The 22139-nt window shown below is 39.5% G+C and overlaps 1 protein-coding gene across 1 annotated transcript in view; it reads left to right on the top strand.

Moving 5' to 3' along the window:
* ADAMTS16 (ADAM metallopeptidase with thrombospondin type 1 motif 16) overlaps positions 1-22139 on the top strand; it is a 399543-nt gene that overhangs the window by 262713 nt on the left and 114691 nt on the right. The window contains exon 17 of the mRNA XM_053714402.1: positions 8451-8589. Coding sequence (XP_053570377.1) covers positions 8451-8589 — 139 coding nt within the window. The remainder of the gene's footprint in view (positions 1-8450; positions 8590-22139) is intronic.

Below are 22139 nucleotides of genomic sequence, written 5' to 3'. Positions count from 1 at the left end.
CACTTTCCTGCTGTTTTAACCTTGTTGGAATGAAACATAATTTATGTAAGAACTTACCTGATAAATTCATTTCTTTCATATTGGCAAGAGTCCATTAGCTAGTGACGTATGGGATATACAATCCTACCAGGAGGGGCAAAGTTTCCCAAACCTCAAAATGCCTATAAATACACCTCCCACCACACCCACAACTCAGTTTAACGAATAGCCAAATAGTGAGGTGATAAAATAAGGAGTAAAAAAGCATACAAAAAGAGGAACTGGAAATATAATTGTGCTTTTATACAAAAAACCATAACCACCATAAAAAGGGTGGGCCTCATGGACTCTTGCCAATATGAAAGAAATGAATTTATCAGGTAAGTTCTTAGATAAATTATGTTTTCTTTCATGTAATTGGCAAGAGTCCATGAGCTAGTGTCAGATGGGATAGAAATACCCAAGATGTGAAAGTCCACAGAAGAGTCACTAGAGAGGGAGGGATAAAATAAAAACAGCTATTTCCCCTGAAAAATTAAATCCACGCAAAAAAATAAGTCTTTCTTATAAATTTCAAGAAAAAAACTTAAATTGTAAGCAGAAGAATCAAATTGAGACAGCTGCCTAAAGAACTTTTCTACCAAAGACTGCTTCAGAAGAAGCAAATACATCAAATGGTAACATTTAGTAAATGTATGCAAAGAAGACCAAGTTGCTGCTTTGCGACTGTCCCGCCTCCATATAAGCCTTGTGAATCAAAAGCATTAACCAAGATGCCAACTAAATGGCAGAGGCTTTCTGACCTTTCCTAGGACCAGAAAAAAACAACAAATAGACTAGAAGTCTTTCTGAAATCTTTAGTAGGTTTGACATAGTATTTGAGAGCTCTTACAATATTCAAAGAATGTAAAGATCTTTCAAGAGTATTATTAGGATTAGGACACAAAGAAGGAACAACAATTTCCCTACTAATATTGCTAGAATTCACAACCTTTACGAAGTCCGTAAAACAGCTTTATCCTGATGGAAAATCAGAAAAGGAGACTCACAAGAGAGAGCAGACAATTCAGAAACTCTTCTAGCTGAAGAGATAGCCAAAAGGAACAATACTTTCCAAGAAAGTAGTTAAATATTCAAAGAATGCATAGGCTCAAACTGAGGAGCCTACAAAGTCTTTAAAACCAAATTAAGACTCCAAGGAGGAGAAATTGATTTAATAACAGGCTTGATATGAACCAAAGTCTGAGCAACACAGTGAATGTCAGGAAGATTAGCAATCTTTCTATGAAATAAAACAGAAAAAGCAGAGATGTGTCCTTTCAAAGTACTTGCAGACAAACCTTTATCCAAACCATCCTGAAGAAACTGTAAAATTCTAGGAATTCTAAAAGAATGCCAAGAGAATTCATGAGAAGAACACCATGAAATATAGGTTTTCCAAACCCAATAATAAATCTTCCTTGAAACAGACTTACAAGCCTGTAGCAGAGTATTAATCACTGAGTCAGAGACACCTCTATGACTAAGCACTAAGAGTTCAATTTCCATACCTTCAAATTTAGCAATTTAAGATCCTGATGGAAAAAGAGCCCTTGAGACAGAAGGTCTGGTCTTAACGGAAGTGGCCAAGGTTGGCCACTTGACATCCGGACAAGATCTGCAAACCAAAATCTGTGAGGCCATGCTGGTGCTATTGGAAACACATGCGATTGTTCCATTATGATCTTGGAGATCACCCTTGGAAGAAGAACTAGAGGCGGAAATATGTAAGCAGGTTGGTAAAACCCAAGGAACTGCTAATGCATCCACCATCTCTGCCTGAGGATCCCTGGACCTGGAAAGGTACCTGGGAAGTTTCTTGTTTAGATGGGAAGCCATCAGATCTATTTCTGGAAGACCCCACATCTGTACAATCTGACAAAATACATCTGGATGGAGAGAGCACTCCCCTGGATGTAAAGTCTGACGGCTGAGATAATCCACTTCCCACCTGGTATATGTATCACAGAAATTAGACAGGAGTTGGATTCTGCCCAAGAAAGTATTCAAGATACTTTTTTCATCACTAAAGGACTGCGAGTCCCACCCTGATGATTGACATATGCCACAGTTGTGATATTGTCTGTCTGAGAACAAATGAATGATTCTCTCTTTAATAGCGGCCAAGCCTGAAGATCCCTGAAAATAGCATGGAGTTCTAAAATATTGTTTGGTAACCTCTCCTCTTGAGGATTCCAAACCCCTTGTGTTGTCAGAGACCCCCAGACAACTCCCCAACCTGTGAGACTTGCATCTGTTGAAATCACAGTCCAGGAAGGATGAATTAAAGAGGCTCCTTGAAAAATCCGATGATGGTCTAACCACTAAGTCAGAGAGAGTTGAGTGTTGGGATTTAAGTATAATCCCTGCACCATTGATTCAGCATGCAAAGCTGCAGAGGTCACATATGAAAACGAGCAAAGGGGATCGTGTTTGATGCTGCAGTCATGAGACCTAAACTTCCATACACATAGCCGCTGAAGGGAATGATCGAGACTGAAGGTTTGCACAGGTTGAAACCAACTTCAAATGTCTCTTGTCTGTTAAAAACAGAGTCATGGATACTGAATCTATCTGGAAACCTAAAAAGGTAACCTTTGTCTGAGGAATCAAGAAACTATTTGGTAAATTGATCCTCCAACCATGTCTTTGAAGAAACAACACTTGTTGATTTGTGTGAGATTCTGCTAAATGAAAAGATTGAGCCAGTACCAAGATATCGTCCAAATAAGGAAACACTGCAATAACCTGCTCTCTGATTACAGTTAGAAGGGCACGAGAACCTTCAAAAAGATTCTTGGAACTGTCTCTAGGCCAAATGGAAGAGCGACAAATTGGTAATGCTTGTCTATAAAAAAGAATCTCAGAAACCAATAGTGGTCTGGATGAATCGGAATGTGAATATGCATCCTGTAAGTCTATTGTGGACATGTAATGACCTTGCTGAACAAAAGGCAGAATAGTCCTTACAGCCACCATCTTGAAAGTTAGGACCCTTACAAAGTGATGCAAAAACTTCAGATCCTGAACTGGTCTGAATGAATTTTCCTTCTTCAGGACAATTAAAAAGATTTGAATAAAAACCCAGACCCTGTTCCAGAAGTGAAACTGGTACAATTACTCCTGAAAGCTCCAGATCTGAAACACATTTCAGAAAGACCTGAGCTTTCACATGATTTGTTGGAACATGAAAGAGAAAAAATCTTCTCACATGAGGTCTTATTCTGAAACCTATTCGATACCCCTGAGAGACAATATTCTGAATCCAATGATTCTGAATGGAACCTGCCCAAACAACTTGAAATAATTTCAATCTGCCCCCCACCAGTAGAACTGCATTGAGGGTCGCACCTTCATGCAGTCTTGGGGGCTGGCTTTGGTTTCTTATAAGGTTTGGATTTATTCCAACTCAAAGATGGATTCCAATTGAAGCCAGAGTCCTTAGGGGAAGGAGTGGTTTACTGTTCTCTATTCTGACGAAAGGAACGAAACCGATTGGAAGTTTTAGATTTACCTTTTTATCTTGGTGCAAAAATATTCCCTTCCCCCCAGTAATAGTGGAATCTATAGAATCCAACTGAGAACCAAATAAATTATTACACTGGAATGATAGAGATAGTAACCTAGATTTAGATACCATGTCAGCATTCCATGATTTGAGCCATAAAGCTCTTCTAGCTAAAATCAATCTTGATGACATCAAAAATAGCATTACAGATAAAATGATTAGCATGTTAAAGCAAACAAATAATGCTAGACAATTCAGGATCTTTTTCCCATTGTGCTAAGCTATCCAACCAAAAAATTGATGCAGCCGCAAAAACTGCCATAGAAATGGCAGGCCTGAGAATATAGCGAGAATGTAAATAAGCTTTCCTTAGATAAGATTAAACTTTCCTATCTAAAGGATCCTTAAAAGAAGTACTATCTTCCATAGGAATAATAGTACGCTTGGCAAGAGTAGAAATAGCCCCATCAACCTTAGGGACTTTTCCCCAAAACTCTAAATTAGCCACAGGCAAAGGGCAAAACCTTTTAAACCTAGAGAAAAGGAACAAAAGAAGTACCAGGCTTAGACCATTCCTTAGCAATCGCATCAGAAATAGCATCAGGAACAGGGAAAACCTCAGGAGTAATCACAGGAGGTTTATAAACTGAATTTAAATGTTTACTAGATTTGTTATCAAGAGGACCAGACTCCTCAATATCCAAAGTAACCAACACTTCTTTCAACAAAGAACGAATATACTCTATCTTAAAAAGATAAGTTAATTTATCAATAATATCTGAAGTAATAATATCTGAAGTAGGATCTTCTCATAGAGATCCTCATTGGAGGTGGATATATCAGTATGTTGTTGGTCATTAAAAAATGTATCCGTATCATGAGAAGTTTTAAAAGACCTTTTACATTTATTAGAAGGCGGAATAGCAGACATAGGCCTCTACTTATCAACGCGTCTACTTTACCTGCCTTCGCCGGCCCAATACGCTCGCCTACCATCGCCGCCGCAGACCTGAATACGTTCCCCTAAGTTATCAAAAAAGCTGTCAAAAAGCCGCACACCAAGTACGGGGCGATAAGCAGCAGATTATGATAGGTATCCCTCATCCGATCTCGCTGCTCTTCGGCTTTTTCCCAGCTTTATTGCTAGCCTGTCACTAAGCACCCACACTAACTACACTGTTCTACCCCCTATACCAGCGCCCCCGGAGCCCCCCGCAACTAAATAAAGTTAGTAACCCCTAAACCGCCGCTCCTAGACCCCGCCGCAACTATAATAAATGTATTAACCCCTAAACCGCCACTCCCGGACACCGGCGCCACCTACATTATACCTAGTAACCCCTATCCTGCCCCCCCTATACCGCCGCCACCTATAATAAAGTTATTAACCCCTATCCTGCCGATCCCGTACCTCGCCGCACCTAAATAAATAGTTTAACCCCTAAACCGCCGCTCCAGGACCCCGCCGCAACCTATATTAAACTTATTAACCCCTAATCTGCCCCCCCCCCCCCACACCGTCGCCACCTCTAATAAATTTATTAACCCCTATCCTGCCCCCCCTACACCGCCGCCACTGTAATAAAATTATTAACCCCTATAACCTAAGTCTAACCCTAACACCCCCTTAACTTAAATATTAATTAAATACATCTAAATAAATTTAACTCTTATTAACTAAATGAATCCTATTTTAAACTAAATACTTACCTTTAAAATAAACCCTAATATAGCTACAATATAAATAATAATTATATTGTAGCTATCTTAGGATTTATTTTTATTTTACAGGCAACTTTCAATTTATTTTAACTAGTTAGAATAGTTATTAACTATTTAATAGCTACCTAGTTAAAATAAAGAGAAATTTACCTGTAAAATAAAAACTAACCTAAGTTACAATTACACCTAACACTACACTATACTTTAATAAATTATTCCTATTTAAAACTAAATACTTACCTTTAAAATAAACCCTAAGATAGCTACAATGTAATTAATCATTACATTGTAGTTATTGTAGGATTTATATTTATTTTAGAGGTAACTTTGTATTTATTTTAGCTAGTTAGAATAGTTATTAAATAGTTATTAACTATTTAATAACTACCTAGCTAAAATAAGTACAAAATTACCTGTAAAATAAATCCTAACCTAAGTTACAATTAAACCTAACACTACACTATCATTAAATAAATTAAATACAAATACCTACAAATAAATACACTAACTAAAGTACAAAAAATAAAAAAAGAACTAAGTTACAAAAAATAAAAAAATAATTAGGGGTTAATAGGGGGGCAGATTAGGGGTTAATAAGTTTAATATAGGTTGCGGCGGGGTCCTGGAGCGGCGGTTTAGGGGTTAATCTATTTATTTAGGTGCGGCGGGGTCCGGGATCGGCAGGATAGGAGTTAATAACTTAATTATAGGTGGCGGCGGTATGGGGGGGGCAGGATAGGGGTTACTAGGTATAATGTAGGTGGCGGCGGGGTCCGGAAGCGGCGGTTTAGGGGTTAATACATATATTATAGTTGCGGCGGGGTCCGGGAGCGGCGGTTTAGGGGTTAATACATATATTATAGTTGCGGCGGGGTCCGGGAGCGGCGGTTTAGGGGGTAATAACTTTATTTAGTTGCGGCGGTGTAGGGGGGGACAGATTAGGGGTGTTTAGACTCGGGGTACATGTTAGGGTGTTAGGTGCAGACATCTCCCATAGGAATGAATGGGATGTCTGGCAACAGCGAACATGAACTTTCGCTATGGTCAGACTCCCATTGATTCCTATGGGATCCGCCGCCTCCAGGGCGCTGGGCTGGAAAAGTGCAGAGCGTACCTGCTAGTTTTTTGATAACTAGCAAAAGTAGTCAGATATTGACTGTGTGCGGAACATCTGTAGTGACGTAAGAATCGATCTTTGTCGGACTGAGTCCGGCGGATCGAAGCTTACATCACAAAATTCTACTTTTGCCGGTGTCTAGGGCTTGATAACTAAGGCGAATCAGCCTCGCCTCAAATACGCTGCGGAATTCCAGCGTATTTGAGGTAGACTCGTTGATAACTAGAGGCCATAGCCTTCTGTATTGCATCAGCAATATAATTTTTCATATCGACAGGGATATCATGTACATTAGATGTTGAAGGAACAACAGATACTATACTAGTACTAATAGAAACATTTTCGGCATGCAAAAGCTTATCATGACAACTGTTACATACTACAGCCGGAGATATAATCTCCGCTAGCTTACAACAGATACACTTAGCTTTGGCAGAACTGTATTCAGGCAGCATGGCTCCTACAGCAGCTTCTGAGACAGGATCAGATTGAGACATCTTGTAAAATGTAAAAGAAAAAATAAAATTTAAACAAAAATATCTTATTTCCTCATAGCAGTTTCAGGAATGGGAAAAAAATGCAAATGCTAAAATAAGCAAAAAAGCAAATAGCATAGCCCTCGGAGCATAAAGAAGGCAAGGAGCATATACGAAGTGTGGTAAAATAAAATCAATTTTTTTGCCACCAAGTATGACGCATGACACAAAAGGAAGTATACATTTTTTTTGGCGCCAACAAACATCCGGAAATGACGCAACTCGCGTCATAACAGACACAACTTTGTGCCAAACAACCTGGAATCAACTAAGACACAGGAAATGATGAACATTCGCGCTAAAAAATTCTTGTGCCAAGAATGACGCAATAAATAACAGCATTATGCGCCCTTGCGAGCCTAATTTGCCTGCAGAATTAAAAGAAAAACAAGTCAAACTGGAAAAGAAGACTATACCCCAGGTAAGAAAAAAACTTCCTAAAACATGATTCCCATACTGAAACTGCTAGACTGCAGAGGGAAATATACATAGACCTGACTCAAGGCAAATATAAGTAAATACATATATTTAGAACTTTATATAAACACATAAAGCGCCAACCATAGCTGAGAGTGTCTTAAATAATGATACATACTTACCGAAAGACACCCATCCAAATATAGCAGATAGCCAAGCCAGTACTGAAAACTATCAGTAGAGGTAATGGTATAAGAGTATATTGTCTATCTGAAAAGGGAGGTAGGAGATGAATCCCTACGATAGATAACAGAAAATCCTTGAAAAGATTTCCAGTGAGATAAACCATAAAATCAATAGGCGATACGCTCTTCACATCCCTCTGACAAACACTGTATGAATGCTTAGAAGCGCTTTTCATAGAAAAAAACAAACAAATTAAGCACAAACTTACTTCACCACCTCCATAGGATGCAAAGTTTGTAAAACTGAGTTGTGGGTGTGGTGGGAGGTGTATTTATATGCATTTTGAGGTTTGGGAAACTGCCCATCCTGGTAGGATTGTATATCCCATACGTCACTAGCTCATGGACTCTTGCCAATTACATGAAAGAAATATAGATTTTATGCTCGTTATTGTTAGGGAGATTCTCACAGCGCAGCGCTCCTTTATTACCTGCTATCTTCAGCGTGGTCATCCGCTCTGTCTGATCTAGATAAAGTGGGTCTGCAGGTTTGAGTGACGTATAGTATGACGAGTAGTGAATATCGCGCATGCGCATAGCAGCAAGAATTCACCATTTTGATAACCTGTGTTATAGCTCAGATTGGAGGATGCAAAGTTATTGCCGGCGTTGAGTTCGGAATTCAATGTATTTTCAGAATCGGATTTCTCAAAAACGGTAAAAGTAAGAAAGCAATGCAAATTACAAACCAATGTAAAATATATTGAAATGGCAATTGCAGATCACTTTTTTTTCTGGGTTTAATTAATTGTCAATTAAAATATTAAAGTTGCTGTATAGTAGTGAAGTTTTATTATTCTAAATATGTTCATAATATGAGTTTTCTAACTTCTATGATAAAATAAAGCAAATTACCAACCATTTATTTAATTTCTGTGTTTATTTAGATACTGCTTCAAGGTAAGAATCCTGGAATTGTATGGGAATATTCAATGCCCAAATCAGCGAATGACAAAAGGACAACGCCTAAGCACAACTATACATGGGCCATCATCCGATCTGAGTGTTCAGTATCCTGTGGTGGAGGTATAGTATCTTAGAAGTATAGCTTACCCTTTATGTCACTTTCTACTAAGTTAAAACACAAGTAAAAAACATATTTATATACAACCAATAGCATGATAATACAAATGAGGATATTTATCAAAGCCTCAACTATGCTGCATTTGCCGGCACCAATACGATCGCCTAACATCACGATCACGGACCTGAATATGATCTCCATATTTATAAAAAATCCGGCAAAAAGCCACGCACCAAATACGGGGCGATGAGCATCGGACTGTTGTTATCTAACGGTCATAGATCTCGCTGCTATTCGGCTTTTTTCCCAACTTTATTTATATTCTGTCACTAAATGCCGCCACTATACTAAAATGTTTAACCCCTATCCCGCCGCTCCCGGACCCCGCCGCAACTGTAATAAAGTTATTAACCCCTATTCCACCACTCCCAGACCCCGCCGCCACCCAAATAAATGTATTAGCCCCTAAACCTCTGGCCTCCCACATCACTACCATTAACTAAACCTATGGCCAGCCCCCCACATCGTCATAAACTAAATTAAGCTATTAACCCCTAAACCTAACAACCTGCTAACTTTACATTAAAATTACAACATCCCTATCTTATAATAAATTAAAACTTACCTTTAGAATTAAAATAAACTATATTAAACTATTAATTAACCTACCCTATCTATTATACTAAAATTACATTAAACTATAAATTAAATTAACTATATTACATATTATAAAAACCCTAACCCTACTCAAATTATTTAAATCTATTATTAAAAATTACTAAATTACTAAAAAAAAAAACCACTGAGTTACAAAAAACAAACAAACCACAGTATTAAGCTCTCATCCTATTGGTTGATTGGAACAGCCAATAAGATTTTAGCAGCTCTAATCCTATTGGCTGATTGGAACCTTTCAGCCAATAGGAATGCAAGGAACGCCATCTTGGATGACATTACTTGCATTCAACTTCAAGTTTATGGCGGCGACCGTATTAAAGAGGAGCTCCGTGCTGGATGTCTTCAGGATGGACCCGCTCTGCGCTGGATGGATGAAGATAGAAGATGCCGCATGGATGAAGACTTCACCGGATGGATAAAGATTGAAGAAACCCCCCGGATGAAAACTTCTTGCCGCCCAGATGGATCCTTCAAGCAGAACTTCAAAAACTGTAAGTGGATCGTGGGGGGTTAGTGTTAGGTTTATTTAAGGGTTTTTTTGGTGGGTTTTATTTTTTAGAGTAGGGTCTGGGCAGGTAAAAAAAACTAAATGCCCTTTTAAGGGCAATGCCCATACAAATGTTCTTTTCAGGGCAATGGGGAGCTTAGGTTTTTTAGATAGGCTTTTATTTGGGGGGGTTGGTTGGGTGGTTGGTTTTACTGTTGGGGGGTGTTTGTATTTTTTTTTTTACAGGTAAAAGAGCTGATTTCTTTAGGGCAATGCCCTGCAAAGGGCCCTTTTAAGGGCCATTGGTAGTTTATTGTAGGCTAGTGTTTTTTTATTTTGGGGGGGCTTTTTTATTTTGATAGGGCTATTAGATTAGGTGTAATTCATTTTTATTTTTGATACTGTGGTTTGTTTGTTTTTTGTAACTTAGTGTTTGTTTTTGTAATTTAGTAATTTTTAATAGTAGATTTAAATAATTTGAGTAGGGTTAGGGCTTTTTAATATGTAATATAGTTAATTTAATTGCTAGTTTAATTTAATTTTAGTATAATAGTTATGGTAGGTTAATTAATAGTTTATTTTAATTCTAAAGGTAAGTTTTAATTTATTATAAGATAGGGATGTTGTAATTTTAATGTAAAGTTAGCGGGTTGCTAGGTTTAGGGGTTAATAGCTTAATTTAGTTTATAGAAATGTGGGGGCTGGCGGTTTAGGGGTTAATAGGTTTAGTTAATGGTAGTGATGTGGGAGGCCAGAGGAATAGGGGTTAATAACTTTATTTAGTGGCGGCGGGGTCCGGGAGCGGCGGAATAGCGGTTAATAACATTATGTAGGTGGCGGCGATGTCGGGGCGCAGATTAGGGGTGTTTAGACTCGGGGCTTATGTTAAGGTGTTAGGTGTAAATGTTACTGGTTTTCAACCATAGAAATCAATTGGATATCTGGCAGCATCGAACATGAGCTTTCACTGCTTTCAGACTCCTATTGATTCCTATGGCAGCCGCGGCCTCCAGGGTTGCGGATTGAAAACCAGGTACGCTGGGCGGGAATAGCCGAGAGCGTACCGGTTAACTATTTGATAACCTTGAAAAAGTGTCAAATAGTGCCGAATGTGTATTGGGAACATCTGTAATGACGTAAGCATCGATCTGTGTCGGATTGAGACCGGCGGATCATATGTTACGTCACAGATTTCAACTTTTGCCGGTCTGTAGGCTTTGATAACTAGGTCGAATCAAGCTTGCCACAATTACGCTGCGGAATTCCAGTGTATGTGCAGTTGATGGCATGATAAATATCCACCTATGTGTATTTGCTTTTTGCATTTTCATGTCCCTTTAATTATTTAAATAAATACTAGACCAAATGCTTATGGCTTTGGATATCTGTTAAGCTGTTACAATAATACGTTTTCAGCCCTTTAATGAAGTCTGAAATCTTATGAAATGTGATAAAAATTAGATACTCATATGATGATTCAAAGTAATTGTCAAACTATAAAAATACTGTAGACACAAGACCATGTGTTAACACAATATATTATAATATAATTGGTGTTGCATTTACAGAATGCATTGTGGCATTTAGCTACTCACATTTTTTTGTGACAGAAAGCTTTGCTATAAATATTAGATTAAAGGGACATTAAACCCAATTTTTTTCTTTAATGTTTTTAGATAGAGCATGCAATTTTCTTTCTAATGTACTCCTTTTATCAATTTTTATTCGTTCTCTTGCTATTTTTATTTAAAAAGTAGGAATCTAAAGCTTAGGAGCCGGCCCATTTTTTGTTCAGAACCTGAGTTACTCTTGCTTATTGGTGGCTAAATGTCAGCCACTAATAAGCAAGCGCTATCCAGGGTGCTGAATCTAAAATGGGTCGGCGCCTAAGCTTTATATTCCTGCTTTTTAAATAAAGATAGCAAGAGAATAAAGACAAATTGATAATAGGAGTAAATTAGAAAGTTGCCTAAAATTGCATGCTCTATCTGAATCATGAAAGAAAAAAATTGGATTTAGTCTCCCTTTAATTTGAGTGCATGTTGTTTTCCTGTATTCAGTGGCGTCACGGGGGGGGGGGGGGTAGCGGGCCGCACCCGGGTGACAACCTCCAGGGGGTGACACCACCAAAAAAAAAATTTTTTATTATTTATTTCATTGAAATTCAAAGAAATACAATGTAGAAATGCATATATTTTTTTATTACAGGGGCCAGCATTTGTGAACATTAGTGGGACTGGGGAAGTTGTAGACACTTAATTTTTTTGCCCCTTGAGCCAGCGCTACAATTTCCACAAATAGTTTTCCCGGCTTTTGCTTGTTTGTACTTTGTTCCTCCCCTGCCCAATTTCACTATGAATGTTGTGGGCGTGCCGTGGGGCTTGCAAAATTGCGCTGGTAGCCTAAACCTGCCTGCTATCTGTGCTCACTGCTCAGTGACGTGTGGAGCAGTGGAGTCACTCACTGCTGTGCTGTCTCTCTAAATGGGAACCGGGAAATCGTGAGGGGGATGCCTGGCACCTGACCGCATGCCTGTCTGACACTGTCTCTAAAGGGAAGGAGCCACGTATAATGCCCACCAGACCGGTACGGTTTTGGTACACTAAGTGCACACTGAAGAGGTAGGAGGGGAGGGTGGACGGGGGTCTGGGGGTGGGCAGAGAGCCAGAGGTGCTTGGCCATAAGAAGCGGTAGGCACTCTGCCCGGGGCTGTGCACTGACAGACTTGGAACAGAGTCAGAGAGCAGAATTTTCATAGTTTGCGCGCCTAAACCTTTTCTTTAGTGATTTATTTTTTAGAGTGCTCTCTTTATCTTTCATTTGATGCTCTGCTGAGCCAGGGAGCAGCTCTAGGCATGAGCTTTATAATTAATGCAGAGCAGTTTACATATTTTGTATGTGTGTGTGTCTGAGTGTTTGTGTGTGTCTGAGTGCTTTTGTGTGTGTGTGTTTTTGTGTGTGTGCCTGAGTGTTTTTTTGTGTGTGCCTGAGTGTTTTTGTGTGTGTTTTTGTGTGTGTGTCTGAGTGTGTTTCCAAGTGTTTGTGTGTGCATCTGAGTGTGTTTTTAAGTGTGTCTGAGTGTTTGTATGTGTGTGTGCCTGTGTTTTTGTGTTTGTGTGTGTCTGCTTTCTGGGGGGAGGGGGGGTGACACCATAACTTACCGCACCGGGTGACACCAACCCTAGTGAAGCCACTGCCTGTATTTTAAATTATTTTAGCTGTCACAATGCAAAAAAGGCAAGAGCTGGAGATCTAATATAGTATGATAAAATAAAAAGACTAAGTCCATGCATTCCATTGAGAAAAAATGGAATCCAACAAGTGAAAACCTTTGTTGCAAAACTTGTCTTTAGTCCTCTGTCAGGGATTTTAACATATAGAATATTATCTGAGGTAGAAAAGTAATTGAGGTGAACTAGTTCATTAAAAGCAACACTATCTCTTTACACTCATTTAGAGGAAGAACTTGATAAATAATACTTTGTGTGTGTATGTATGTATATTATACCTGTTATCAGTGCCGCAAGTCGATTAAGTTCGCGGTTGTGCGCTATACAAGTATCCAAATATATATATATATATATATATATATTGCATTGGTTCATTTTATTATTTTATTTTGTTTGTTAAAATTTGTTTATAAAGCAGAGGTTGAGAAGTGCATACAGTAAATGCTGTTGAGACAGCAAGCGTTTCTTTAAAACTATGTACTTTTAGCTTTTGCCTTTTCTGATTGGGTATATTTAAATATGAAGTAATATTTGGATCAACCTATCATTAAGTGCTCGTTAGCCCAAAAAACATGTCAGGATATTTTCTTAAGCATTCCTACATTTAAATTCTTCAAGTCTTAAAATGTGAAAGTATTGTTTGATTTGTAAAAACTTGCAAGCTGTGCTACCAAAATTACAATGTAAAATAATACTAAAACAATTCTTCTGTAATACATTGCTTAGTTGCTGATTACTTTATATGCATTATTATGATATAAGGGATTTGTATCCTTCATTATCTAAATTGGCAACATGAATACCCCTTTTGACAATTTATTAGAGTTTGCGATGCAAAGAATTCATATTAATCTCAGACGAATTTGGCTTTGTGACGGATACCCCCAGCTACCCCGACTGGGTAGCTCCGCCAAACGGGTCCTGCTTCCTCCCTGCCGACTGCAGCTATGTAGCTGGCAAGTGACCACAGCCTGTAGCCACCCCTGATGCCCGACAGCATCAGAACCCAGGGTCCCACCCTGTGGCAGACTCCAGCTACCCGGAAGGGGTTCAGCTTACGGGGAGGGAGGACGACTACCTCCGCTCCCAGGGGATGGCTCTACCACTGGGGAGAGAGACCGACTGTCTCCTCTCCCGGCTCCTGGCTCTGCCGCTGGGGAGAGAGACTGACTGTCTCCTCTCCAAGGAAGGGGTTCTGTTTACGGAGAGGGAGGACGACTACCTCCGCTCCCAGGGGATGGCTCTGCCGCTGGGGAGAGAGACCGACTGTATCCTCTCCCAGGAAGGGATTCTGCTGCTGGGGAGAGTTATCGACATCCATCTCTCCCTTATCCAAGTCTATAAGCTCGGGGGCCCGACTGCTGATCTGTATCTAGCAGCTCGTTGTCGCTTATGCTCTGTTGCCTATTCTCTAAGGCCAACATGCATGATTCCCAGACTGCTGTATCATAGATCCCTGCAGGCTCTGTGGCATGCTGTTTAACGCAATCTATCAGTCTTTTGTATCTCTGTTCCATCTCCAATTCCTTGCCACATATATAATCCAAATCGGCTTGCAGCCAGGGTACCTCTGAGAGACTCAGCAGGCTCCCTCGGTACTCACAAATGTCATTAAGTCCCCACTCCTCCTGACTCCCAAAATCTGGGTCCTCTGCCATTAGTTCAAATAGTAATCCAGGGCCGCCGTAGCCAAAGCCCTCTGTGGGGACACCATCACCCAGCCATGGCCACACTTGCATAGCATACCATCGGAGGGCCCTGTAGCTGTCATCCAGAACCATCTCCTCCTGGACCAGTCCATCCAATTCAGACAGCCATTCCACCCGGGGCTTTCCTCCCGGGCAAGGTACTCGGAACTTCCACTGGAGCCAGTAATCTTCGTCATCAGGGGAGAGGGTTGTTACTCGATAGCCCTGCTCTTGTATAAGAGCCTCCCTCCAGAGTCGGTGGCGGACAAGATCCCTTTGTGCCAGCATGTCCCAATACGAACTAGGAATGTCCAGCTGGGCCAGCGCCTCCTCTGCTTTCTTTAGGAGCTTGGTTCCCATAGTTACCGGCTACTGTGGCACGTCTCCTCTGTCGGCAGAAACTGTGTGATACAAGCAGATCCCACCACTGCCAGCCAATGTGATGGATACCCCCGGCTACCCCGACTGGGTAGCTCCACCAAACGGGTCCTGCTTCCTCCCTGCCAACTGCAGCTATGTTGCTGGCAAGTGACCACAGCCTGTAGCCACCCCTGATGCCCGACAGCATCAGTACCCAGGGTCCCACCCTGTGGCAGACTCCAGCTACCTGGACTGGGTAGCTCTGCCTGATGATCCTTTCTCTGCCTGGAACAGGCTGGCTATGTAGCCCAGGAAAGTGATTTTAGCTGGAGCTCACCCAAATAACTAGACAGACTAGCCTTCAGGTGAACAAGAACTGATTTTATTGAAAACATGCACTCCTTTTATACAGACAGCTCATCTTGATAAGACCCTGGACAATCCAACTATTTTCCCGCCATTCCCGCCCCTCCAGACAGCCCGGCACCTCCATAGGAGCCACAGTCCCACATAATCCCAATACATATGGGTGGCGGTTTCGGGGTGATCCCGGTACTGGGGACCGGAGTTACAGTCCGTTGAAGTTATGGGGTTAGGGGTGTCCAAAACCCCTGGTTCCCAAAGAAGCTCCCCTCCGGCAATTCCCCCACCCCTTGTACTCCCCAGGGGCTACTAATCTCCAAAAGAGCAGAGCTCTGGGGCACATGGTTGCTGGAGTGACCTGGGTTAAAGTTAACGGGTGTTCTGCTGTCCTGTGGCCGACCGGGAGTTCCAGGAGCCTGGCCAGCCTGAGAGGGGTTAGGCGGGTGTCCGTTGTGAGGCGGCCGACCGGGAGTTCCAGGAGCCCGGCCAGCCTAGGAGGGTTTTCCTGGTCATAAACCATCTCTTCTCTGAAGACAAAACAAGCCAAAACAAAGCAGACAAACAGCTTCCAGAGATGGTGGTTGCTCTGAGGAGCCCAAAACCACTGAGAAACAACATTGGTGAGGTTGTAGGGGGGTGGGGGATAGCCTTAGCTGTCTGGTATCCGTGACAGGCTTCATTTTCTAAACCATTTAAATCCACTTGAATAACCTTTATTTTGAGTTATAGAAATGGATTGTGCTTTGTATTTGTCATCCCTGGGTCATTTTTATGTATACTAAACCCATATTTTTTTCTTTCATGATTCAGATAGAGCTTGCAATTTTAAGCAAATTTCTAATATACTCATATTATCAAATTGTCTTCATTCTCTTGCTATCTTTATTTAAAAAGCAGTAATGTAAAGCTTAGGAGCCGGCCCATTTGGCTAACCAATAAGCAAGCGTAACCCAGGTTCTGAACCAAAAATGGACCGGCTCCTAATCTTTACATCCCTGCATTTTAAATAAAGATAGCAAGAGAATGAAGAAAAACTGATAATAGGAGTAAATTAGACAGTAGCTTTAAAATTAAATGCTCTATCTGAATCATTAAATAAAACATTTGGGGTTAGTATCCCTTTAAGATTAAATAAACATATGAATACAGGTGATATTGGGAATTTACATTGACCTTCATGACTTTGATTTTGGGCTTTTTGCAGACTTCATGGGATGAGGTTTTAACCAGCCAATGCTAATTGAAAGTATAAATAATGATTATTTTACACTTCATCCCATACTTGGGCAGTACAGTCTCCTTAAGTAAGAGACAGGTACTCAAATTATGTGTCAAATGCCCCTGCTCAATATTGATTGCTCCAGGGTTCCCTATATAACCTCATATTAATTAGATTAGTTGTATATGCTTAGTCTGATTCAGAGACAAAGAGACAGGTAGGCAACATATTCCTGAGAAAAACAAAATAAACCAAAATTAAATTGAATTTTTATTAGACATGTGCGGTTCGTTTCGGATTAATTCGGAAATTCGGTAAATTCTGTAAATTCGGAGATTCGGATCGATTCGGATTTCCGAATTAAAATACTTCCGAATCTACCGAATGAATCCGAAATAGCTGCCGTATCTCCGAATAAATCCGAATTAGCTCGGTAACATTCGGCATTTCCCCATAGGAAACAATGGGAGTTTCGGCTGAAAAAAAACTAACACCGCAGCCCCATTGTTTCCTATGGGGAAACACTAAGTCTGCACCTAACACCCTAACATGTACCCCGAGTCTCTAAACACCCCTAATCTAACACTTATTAACCCCTAATCTGCTGCCTCCGCTATCGCTGACACCTGCATTATTTTATTAACCCCTAATCTGCCGACCGAATATCGCCGCCACCTACATTATAGCTATTAACCCCTAATCTGCTGTCCCTAACACCGCCGACCCCTACATTATAGTTATTAACCCCTAATCTGCCTCCCCCAACGTCGCCGCAATCTAACTACAAGTATTAACCCCTAATCTGCCGACCCGATATCACCGCCGCCTACATTATAGCTATTAACCCCTAATCTGCTGTCCCTAACACCGCCGACCCCTACATTATAGTTATTAACCCCTAATCTGCCTCCCCCAACGTCGCCGCAATCTAACTACAAGTATTAACCCCTAATCTGCCGACCGCAAATCGCCGCCACTATAATAAATGTATTAACCCCTAAACCGCCGCACTCCCGCCTCGCAAACACTATAATACATTTTATTAACCCCTAATCTGCCCTCCCTAACATCGCCGCCACCTACCTACAATTATTAACCCCTAATCTCCCGCCCCCATCGTCGCCGCTACTATAATAAGATTATTAACCCCTAAACCTAAGTCTAACCCTAACCCTAACACCCCCTAACTTAAATATAATTTAAATAAAACAAAATAAGTTTACTATAGTTAAATAAATGAATCCTATTTAAAACTAAAGACTTACCTGTAAAATAAACCCTAAGATAGCTGCAATATAACTAATAGTTACATTGTAGCTATCTTAAAATTTATATTTATTTTACAGGCAACTTTGTATTTATTTTAACTAGGTACAATAGTTATTAAATAGTTAATAACTATTTAATAACTACCTAGCTAAAATAAATACAAATTTACCTGTAAAATAAATCCTAACCTAAGTTACACTAACACCTAACACTACACTATCATTAAATTAACTAAATAAATTAATCCTATATAAAACTAAATACTTACCTGTAAAATAAACCCTAATATAGCTGCAATATAACTAATAGTTACATTGTAGCTATTTTAGCATTTATATTTATTTTACAGGACACTTTGTATTTATTTTAACTAGGTACAATAGCTATTAAATAGTTATTGACTAATTAATAGCTACCTAGTTAAAATAATTACAAAATTACCTGTAAAATAAATCCTAACCTAAGTTACAATTAAACCTAATTAACTACAAGTACCTACAATTATCTACAATTAAATAAACTAAAGTACAAAACCCCCCCACTAAATTACAAAAAAAAACAAACACTAAATTACAAAAAATAAAAAAATATTACAAGAATTTTAAACTAATTACACCTAATCTAAGCCCCCTAATAAAATAACAAAGCCCCCCAAAATAAAAAAAATGCCCTACCCTATACTAAATTACAAAAGTTAACAGCTCTATTACCTTACCAGCCCTGAACAGGGCCCTTTGCGGGGCATGCCCCAAAGAAAACAGCTCTTTTGCCTGTAAAAAAAAACCACAATCCCCCCCCACATTACAACCCACCACCCACATACCCCTACTCTAACCCAAACCCCCCTTAAATAAACCTAACACTACCCCCCTGAAGATCTCCCTACCTTGAGTCGTGTTCACCCAGCCGGGCCGAAGTCTTCATCCGATGGGGCAGAAGAGGACATCCAGACCGGCAGAAGTCTTCATCCAAGTGGGGCAAGAAGAGGTCTTCCATCCATCATACAAGTACCAAAATACAAACAAACACTAAATTACAAAAAATAATAAAATATTACAATAATTTTAAACTAATTACACCTAATCTAAGCCCCCTACTAGCTATTAATATAGCTTCAATATAACTAATAGTTACATTGTAGCTATTTTAGGATTTATATGTATTTTACAGGCAACTTTGTATTTATTTTAACTAGGTACAATAGTTATTAAATAGTTAATAACTATTTAATAACTACCTAGCTAAAATAAATACAAATTTACCTGTAAAATAAATCATAACCTAAGTTACAATTACACCTAACACTACACTATCATTAAATTAACTAAATAAATGAATCCTATATAAAACTAAAGACTTACCTGTAAAATAAACCCTAATATAGCTGCAATATAACTAATAGTTACATTGTAGCTATTTTAGCATTTATATTTATTGTACAGGCAACTTTGTATTCATTTTAACTAGGTTCAATAGCTATTAAATAGATATTGACTATTTAATAGCTACCTAGTTAAAATAATTACAAAATTACCTGTAAAATAAATCCTAACCTAAGTTACAATTAAACCTAACACTACACTATCATTAAATAAATTAACTACAAGTACCTACAATTAAATGCAATTAAAAAAACTAAACTAAAGTACAAACCCCCCCCCACTAAATTACAAAAAATAAAAAAATATTACAAGAATTTTAAACTAATTACACCTAATCTAAGCCCCCTAATAAAATAACAAAGCCCCCCAAAATAAAAAAAATGCCCTAACCTATACTAAATTACAAAAGTTAACAGCTCTATTACCTTACCAGCCCTGAACAGGGCCCTTTGCGGGGCATGCCCCAAAGAAAACAGCTCTTTTGCCTGTAAAAAAAAACACAACCCCCCCCCCACATTACAACCCACCACCCACATACCCCTACTCTGACCCAAACCCCCCTTAAATAAACCTAACACTACCCCCCTGAAGATCTCCCTACCTTGAGTCGTGTTCACCCAGCCGGGCCGAAGTCTTCATCCGATGGGGCAGAAGAGGACATCCAGACTGGCAGAAGTCTTCATCCAAGCGGGGCAAGAAGAGGTCTTCCATCCATCAGAAAAGTACAAAAAAACAAACAAACACTAAATTAGCAAAAATAATAAAATATTACAATAATTTTAAACTAATTACACCTAATCTAAGCCCCCTACTAGCTATTAATATAGCTACAATATAACTAATAGTTACATTGTAGCTATTTTAGGATTTATATTTATTTTACAGGCAACTTTGTATTTATTTTAACTAGGTACAATAGCTATTAAATAGTTAATAACTACCTAGCTAAAATAAATACAAATTTACCTGTAAAATAAACCCTAACCTAAGTTACAATTACACCTAACACTACACTATCATTAAATTAACTAAATAAATTAATCCTATATAAAACTAAATACTTACCTGTAAAATAAACCCTAATATAGCTACAATATAACTAATGGTTATATTGTAGCTATTTTAGCATTTATATTTATTTTACAGGCAACTTTGTATTTATTTTAACTAGGTACAATAGCTATTAAATAGATATTTACTGTTTAATAGCTACCTAGTTAAAATAATTACAAAATTACCTGTAAAATAAATCCTAACCTAAGTTACTATTAAACCTAACACTACACTATCATTAAATAAATTAACTACAAGTACCAACAATTAAATACAATGAAATAAACTAAACTAAAGTACAAAAAAAACAAACACTAAATTACAAAAAATAAAAAAAATTACAAGAATTTTAAACTAATTACACCTAATCTAAGCCCCCTAATAAAATAACAAAGCCCCCCAAAATAAAAAAATGCCCTACCCTATACTAAATTACAAAAGTAATCAGCTCTATTACCTTACCAGCCCTGAACAGGGCCTTTTGCGGGGCATGCCCCAAAGAAAACAGCTCTTTTGCCTGTAAAAAAAAACACAATACCCCCCCACATTACAACCCACCACCCACATACCCCTAATCTAACCCAAACCCCCCTTAAATAAACCTAACACTACCCCCCTGAAGATCTCTCTACCGTGTCTTCACCCAGCGGGCCGAAGTCTTCATCCGATCGGGCAGAAGAGGACATCCAGACCGGCAGAAGTCTTCATCCAAGCGGGGCAAGAAGAGGTCTTCCATCCATCAGAAGTCTTGATCCAGGCGGCATCTTCTCTGTTCATCCATCCGGAGCGGAGCGGCAGCATCCTGAAGACATCCCACGCAGAGCATCCTCTTCTTTCTTGATCCGACGACTAGGTGACTGTACCTTTAAGTGACGTCATCCAAGATGGCGTCCCTTGAATTCCGATTGGCTGATAGGATTCTATCAGCCAATCGGAATTAAGGTAGGAAAAATCTGATTGGCTGATTTAATCAGCCAATCAGATTCAAGTTCAATCCGATTGGCTGATGGAATCAGCCAATCAGATTGACCTCGCATTCTATTGGCTGTTCCGATCAGCCAATAGAATGCGAGCTCAATCTGATTGGCTGATTGGATCAGCCAATCGTATTGAACTTGAATCTGATTGGCTGATTGAATCAGCCAATCAGATTTTTCATACCTTAATTCCGATTGGCTGATAGAATCCTATCAGCCAATCGGAATTCAAGGGACGCCATCTTGGATGACGTCACTTAAAGGTACAGTCACCTAGTCGTCGGATCAAGAAAGAAGAGGATGCTCTGCGTGGGATGTCTTCAGGATGCTGCCGCTCCGCTCCGGATGGATGAACAGAGAAGATGCCGCCTGGATCAAGACTTCTGATGGATGGAAGACCTCTTCTTGCCCCGCTTGGATGAAGACTTCTGCCGGTCTGGATGTCCTCTTCTGCCCGATCGGATGAAGACTTCGGCCCGCTGGGTGAAGACACGGTAGAGAGATCTTCAGGGGGGTAGTGTTAGGTTTATTTAAGGGGGGTTTGGGTTAGAGTAGGGGTATGTGGGTGGTGGGTTGTAATGTGGGGGGGGGGTATTGTGTTTTTTTTTACAGGCAAAAGAGCTGTTTTCTATGGGGCATGCCCCGCAAAAGGCCCTGTTCAGGGCTGGTAAGGTAATAGAGCTGATTACTTTTGTAATTTAGTATAGGGTAGGGCATTTTTTTATTTTGGGGGGCTTTGTTATTTTATTAGGGGGCTTAGATTAGGTGTAATTAGCTTAAAATTCTTGTAATTTTTTTTATTTTTTGTAATTTAGTGTTTGTTTTTTTTTGTACTTTAGTTTAGTT

Source organism: Bombina bombina, chromosome 5, assembly GCF_027579735.1.
Source record: "Bombina bombina isolate aBomBom1 chromosome 5, aBomBom1.pri, whole genome shotgun sequence".
In the NCBI taxonomy this organism is placed as follows: Eukaryota; Metazoa; Chordata; class Amphibia; order Anura; family Bombinatoridae; genus Bombina; species Bombina bombina.
The sequence above is the reverse complement of the archived record's forward strand: the minus strand, read 5'-3'. Positions and strand labels throughout refer to the sequence as shown.